The 6,538-nt window shown below is 53.7% G+C and overlaps 1 protein-coding gene across 1 annotated transcript in view; it reads left to right on the top strand.

Annotated features, from left to right (window-relative positions):
• The first annotated feature begins 3,491 nt into the window (after positions 1-3,491).
• The window catches only part of ERGIC1 (endoplasmic reticulum-golgi intermediate compartment 1), a 102,030-nt gene continuing 98,983 nt past the window's right edge, over positions 3,492-6,538 (top strand). Inside the window, exon 1 of the mRNA XM_045792117.2 lies at positions 3,492-3,644. Coding sequence (XP_045648073.1) covers positions 3,625-3,644 — 20 coding nt within the window. The 5' untranslated portion in view covers positions 3,492-3,624. The remainder of the gene's footprint in view (positions 3,645-6,538) is intronic.

Here is a 6,538-nt window from a genome sequence, read left to right as displayed (position 1 = left end):
CCAGCTAGTTAAGCAATGTGTCCAGGTCACTCAGCTACAGTACTGTGTGACTGGCCAGGGAGAAGGTACTGATAGAAAAACAAATGGGGATAGAGCCTATATTCATCGCACCACTGCGGAACTGATTACCCACAATTCTGGGGCTTAAAATACACATTGATTATCTCACATAGTTTCTAAGGGCCAGGAATTCACAGGCAGTTTGGCTGGGTGGTTCTGGCTCAGGGTCTTTCGTGAGGCTGTAGTTAAGCTGTGGGCCAGACCTGCAGTTTTGAAGATTTGACTGGGGCTCAGGATCCCCTTCCAGGATGGCTCACCCACATGGCTGTTGATGGAGGGCCTCAGTTCCCAGCCGCCCAACCCCTCTATCATGGGGCTTGAGTATCTTTGTGACATACAAGCTGGCTTCCTCCAGAATAAGTGATTCAAGAGAGCCTAAGCGGAAGCCTCAGTGCCCTTTGTGACTTTGGCTCAGGAGTCATACACTGTCATTTCTGCAATGTCCTGTTGGTTACCCAAGTCAGTCCTGTTTGTTGTGGGAGGATTACACAAGGGCATGGGAACATCAGATGAGGATCATTGAAGGCTGGCTACCATAGGGTCCCACAAGATTAGTAATCCTAAAACTCAACCTTAATGAAGTCACGCCGTTGGTCCAAGAGGTCCAGAACTTCCCCACATTCTGCAGCACATAATCTGATTTCCTCAGTCCTATCTCCCACTGTCTTTTGGGTGGATGGATCACCTGGGACTGGCAGCCTGGTCTGCTTCATGACCCCAACGGTCCCCACAGGGATCCTTATAGATGTGCTCCCCTCCCCATCCTCTCTGTTCCGTGGGAAGGCCTACTTCCCTGGGAAGCCCAATCCAGCCTTCAACACATAGTCATTGCACTTCTACCATGTGCAGGCTTTGCTTGGATGCTGGAATACAAGAGTGAGCAAACAGATATCCATCCTCCCTGGAGAGCTTCCAGTCAAGATGGGGGAGGTAGACATTAGCCAGTTAACAATAATCCAATCACAAATTGTGCCATGGTTGCCCAAGGAAAACTACAGGTGCCACGCAAACATTATGATGGGGTTCTGGCCAATTCTGCAAGTCAGATTTGAGCTGTTGAGTAATTAACTAGTCTGAACAGTTGTATTAGCATTAGGTTCAGGTACAAGTGCCAGAAAATCCAAAATAAAGGTAGCTTAAACAAGAGAGATGTTTATTTCTCTCTTGCTTAGGTGTCTGGGAAGGTGTCTGAGGACAGGGACCGTGCCACTCAGTGACAGGGATCCAGGTTCCTTCTACTTTGTTGCTCTGCTCTGCATGACCTTCACCAGGTGGTCCAGGAAGGTGGCATCCACATTCTGGGCAGTCATATGGAGAAAGGGACACAGAGACGGAGGGTAATACATACCATCTATCCCTGAAGCTGCCACAAGATGCTTCCCCTTACATCTCAATGGCCAGAACTTAGTCACATGACCACACCTAGCTGCAAGGAAAGCTGAAAACTGCAACTTTCATTCCGAGACCCCTATGCCCAGCCAAACATTGGAGCTCCATCACCACGCAAAAATAGCAATGAGAGTCAACCTTATCTTGCATTACTCTGTGCCAAGCACTGTCCTAAGTCCTTAACATCCTTGACATCCTTGACACATATCAACTCATTTCATCCTCACAACAGATCTGTGAGGAAGGTACTACTCTTGCCCCCATTTTACAAACGGAGAAACTGAGATACAGATGTAAAACAAGTCAGTAAGTGGACAAGCTGGAAGATGAACCCAGGTGGGGTGGCTCCAGAGTCTGGACACTGTTCACATGGTTAACAGTTACAAAGAAAGGGAGAATAGATTTTGGGGGACATGCCCATTCTCCGCCCATATAGGAAGGTGGAAGACGAAGAAAGTGCTCCAGGCAAAAGGAATAGCCAATAACCCCACCCTTGTCTGCTTCCACGAGCAAGGTCCTTTACAGCAGTGCCTCTCAAACTTCAATGTGCCAACAAATCTCTTGGAGATCATGCTAACTGCACACCCGATCATGCTAAAAGAACTGGGACCCAGAATTTGCTCCATGATGCCCAAGCAGCTGGCCTGTGGACCACCACCAGACAGACTGTGGACCACGTTATGAGGAGGGAGGACATGTGGTCAAAGCCCACTACTGCATGACTCCCTTCCTGCACAGCACCAACAAACAGTGGTTTGGGCCTGGTGGCAGGCCACAGAAGGCCCTTGCATCCTTCCTGCTGTCCCAGACTTCCAGTTCAGACTGATTTCCTTCTCTCTCTCCAGAGTGCCAGGACACTTGTTGAATGAATGAATGAATGAATGAGTGAAAGAAAGAAAGAAAGAAAAGGTAATGCTGGAGGTCAGAGGGAGGGAGGGGCAACTGGTGCGGCCATGGTGTATCTCCAGGGGAAGATTTTGGTTCATTGGCCCCACCCCGCCAGACCCAGTGCCGGTACTGCGCATTCTGAATCCTTCCAGAAGAAAGGTACCATGATTTACCTCTATTTATAGATAAGGAAACTGCCCTCTGGCCCTGCTCTTAGAACAGGAGCCTCCACCTGCCTCCCCTGGGAGTTTTCAAGCCTTGTGACAGAAACCTTGGAGGTGGGGCCAGCGACAGAACCCCAGGGGAAGTTCAGAATTAGTTTCCTTTATACCAGTCTTGTGTTACCTCAACTACCGTCTCCTCTAATCCACCCATCCTGATGCTGATTACCTGTGAATTTTGCAGGATGAAGCTGGGGCTCAGAGAGGTCTGTGTGGGGCCAAGTCACAGAGCAGGTTGCAATCCGCCTGAGACAATGAGTATGCCCTGCAGGGACTTGGCTCACAGCCAGCTCTCAATGAAAACCATTCAAATGAACCATACCTGGAAGATGGAAGCAGAGGCAGCTATCCCGTCCAGTGATTGCGGGTGATTGAGCCCTTACCGGGTGCCAGGCACTGCACTAAGCCAGTCTCCCAACTTTCTCATCTGACCCCCAGGATAAAGCCCCTTAAATGTCATCAGCCTCCTTGTGCAGACGTAGAAAGCAGTGGGGGCTCAGAGATGCCAGGAGTCTTTCCCGGAGAGGCACAGCGGGGAAATGGGGGGGTCCACTTTATAAGTCTAGGACTGCCTGACCTCCTCCCTTCTCAGAGCTAGACGCCGTGCGCGACTCAAATCTGGATCATTCATTCATTTAATCCTTCCAACTCAAGGAAACTGTTTCACAAATGCAAAAGAGCTGAGAGGCTGAGGTTTGCCCAGGGCCACAGAGAGAAAGTGAAGGAAAACGCAGAGGGGGGCCTCAAAGCAACTAATGCGTCTGTGGGGGCTTCCTGCCCTGCCCCCCTCCCGCCTCGCCTCTGAAGGCCCGCCCCGCCCCCTCCCGGCCCCGCGGGCCCCTTTAACCGGGCGGCGGAAGGGGAGGCCGGGGGCGGGCGGGCAGCGCCCAATGGGCTGCGCGGAGCGTCACTTCCCGGCGGCGGGAGGCGAGCGGCGGGTGTCGGGGGCGGTGGGCGGCCGGCGGGGGCGGGGCGGCCGGAGGAGGTGTTGGCAGCGGGCTGGGACCCACGCGGCGCCGCAGCCTACCTGGCCTGCAGCGCTTCCACCCCCGGCGGCGGCGGCACGATGCCCTTTGACTTCAGGAGGTGAGTGTGGCGACCGCGGACCCAGGGGTTGCCCGGGCACGCCGCGGACTCCTCTTGCCCGGCACGCAAAAGGGGACCCCAGCCCTGTGCATGCCTCCTGCAGGCCCTCGGGGACACGGGGCGGGCCCCCTGCTGCACACAAAGCCAGCCGGAACTTCGGAGGGCCCCCTCGTGCAGCTGGAGGCAAAGCCGCCCTCCTCCCGGCCGCCCCACCTCTTCCCTCCACCGAACCCCCTCCCCAGCCAGCCCCAACACCACGCAGACCCGCATCTCCTGCCCCCAGTCTGGGAAGCAGATGAACTCACTCCCCCAGCGGGGAGCAAACGAGCCATCCCCCCTCCTGCCATCTATGGAGCCTCATTTCGTGGATCCCACCCCTGCTGACAGGTGCGCCCGGGGCACCTCCGAGGAGCCCCCAGGGATCCTCAGGGGTCCGCAGCCCCGGTACAGCCTGGCAGCAGCTGGAGGGTTTTAGGTTTCCATAGGCTGAGGCTGCCCCAGCCTAGGCAGAACAGGAGGCCTCTGCCAGTCCTGGTCCTGTCCGCCGGGTATGGGGGCACTATGGGAAGGGGAGGAGGCCAGGAGCCATGGGCAGGGCTCCCCAGAGGGGCCAGCCTGGTCTGGCCTTGGCTTTCTGCAGACACTACAATGCATCCTTTGTGGGGTCCAACTGCCTCATGGTCCACGTTGGGCTGGGCTAGGCCTTCTGAAAGCCTGCCTGGGAAGGGGTCTCCTCCAGACTCTCCTTTGAGGTCTGGAGCCCCAGGGGATGCCCTGGCCTGAGGCAGCCACGCTGTGGGGGTCTGGCCAGGAAAATAGCAGGGCTTCAGTGTGGGGAAGAGCTGGATTAGAATCCTGGCTCTGTTCCCTCCACTGAGCAGCTCGGTATATTCTAGAAGTTAGGGGCGAAAGCTCTAGGTTCAGACTTCCCCTCAGCTGTGTGAAGGGATGACTTGGGCAAGTATCTGAACCCTCTCAGTATCTCTAAAATTCACTGTCTGCAGGTTGGAGCTGAAATAAGGCCCTCACCTGTGAGGATTGGGTGCATGAGAAGCCTTGAATTCAGAGCCTTGTAGGGTTTAGAGCTTAGAAGTAGGACGTCAGTAGATGAGGAGCTTCTCCATGAGGCCATTTCTTCATCCACAAATAGGGATTCTATTGCTCCTCACCTGCCCCTTCCCTCCGTACAGGTGAGAGTGAAATCAGGCTAAAGGGACAGCCTTCCCAGGAAGAAAAGCCTGGCAGTGACCCCCAGGCACTGGCTCATGTGGTACTCCGGCCTTTTCTTGGGTACCAATGTCATTTGGCAAACATTTGCCGGCTTCCTGCCCCTTCCATGAAGCCCAGAGGCCAGCACCAGGATCTCAGACAAATGCTTGCAGATCCAGGGCAGTTCCCGAGAAGGAGAGCCCCTCTGATGGAATGAGGGGCAGTCCTCACAGGGATAGTTAGCGTCGGGCCGTGAGAGCTGTGTTTGGCACGTGGGTTCCTGGTTCCACAAAGTCTCCCCTTGCCCAGACTGATAATAAAGATTCCCGACCTCCCCACCCCATCCCCTTGTGATTTAGTAGGTTCCAGTGATTTTGACTTTGTTGGGGAAACCACCTCTTTGGGTCATTCAGTCCTACCACTCTGCACCTCACCCCTTAAGAGGAGGAAGTTGAGGCTCCGGGCTGAGGGTCTTGCCCTGGACCTCAAGGGAGCGAGACTGATAGTGGGCCTTCTGGCCTGGGGGCCCTTGAGTTGGAGGTTTGGAGTGCCCTGGCGCCATGGGGGCCCCAGCTTAGTGAGGTATTGTTTTAATACATTTTCTTGAGGCCTTGGGCTTCCCCACTTCGCATTTGTGCTTTGAAGGATGAGCCGTTTGTGCCTAGTAACTCACACTTTTTAAGATCTGTTAACTCCAGGGCTCGGTTTCTAAGGAAGGTTCCACCATCCCACACACCTTCTTCCTCTTCAGCGTTCATTCATCAGATGTTTACCGTGTGCAGCCCTCTGCCACGTGGCCCACAGTACAGAGCTGGGGATGTGTAGCCCTGCCCTCTCGGCACTGGAGAGCAGGGAGGAGGGCATGTACCCCTGTACGGCCACTGCAGACTTGAAGTCTCTTCCCTTGCCACCTGCGAGGGGGAGTTTTAATCTTCATTTGAAATCAAGGGAATAGGAGGCTGCCAAGTAGAAGCCGTTTGCCCAGGGTCATGTACTGGTGAGCTGGTGGACTGGGATTTGAACTCAGGGCTGTTAGCTCCAAAGCCTTAGCTCTGGGAGAAAAGGGAGTGCTTGGAGGGTCCCACAACCCTGTCAGATCTCTTAAGAACTGTGGGGGAAGGGAGAGGGGCATACTGTGATGGGACCCCCTCTCCCAGTTGGGAGGCCTGGAAGAAAACCAGGCTTCCTGCGTGTTTTGCTCGCCTTAAAACTAACCGGAATCAGGAGGAGGTGTGTGTGTGTGGGTGGACAGCAATCTCTTGCCCTCTTGCCCTTTCTCATCAATACTCCTTTTTTTTCTTAGTGCCTACGGGACCTTGTGCAGCTTACCTTCTGTGCGTTCTCCTGTCTGTGAAATGGGCATGAGAACAGTACCCATTGTTGAGAGGATTAAACAAGTCAATGTGTGTAAAGCATTTAGACACAGTAAACACCCAATAAATTTTGGCCACTATTTTCATTATTTGTGTTATTTCATGTGAGCCCCTATATTTCCTAACACTATGTAATTCATTTAATTATTATGCTTATTCTCTTTCTCCCTTCCATTAAAACATGAGCTCCCTAGGGCAAAGGTTTTTTTTTTTTTTTTTTTTTTTAAAGATTTTATGTATTTATTCGACAGAGATAGAGACAGCCAGCGAGAGAGGGAACACAGCAGGGGGAGTGGGAGAGGAAGAAGCAGG

This window comes from Ursus americanus, chromosome 15, assembly GCF_024610735.1.
Source record: "Ursus americanus isolate L20-20 chromosome 15, mUrsAme1.1.p, whole genome shotgun sequence".
Classification (NCBI taxonomy): Eukaryota; Metazoa; Chordata; class Mammalia; order Carnivora; family Ursidae; genus Ursus; species Ursus americanus.
The sequence above is the reverse complement of the archived record's forward strand: the minus strand, read 5'-3'. Positions and strand labels throughout refer to the sequence as shown.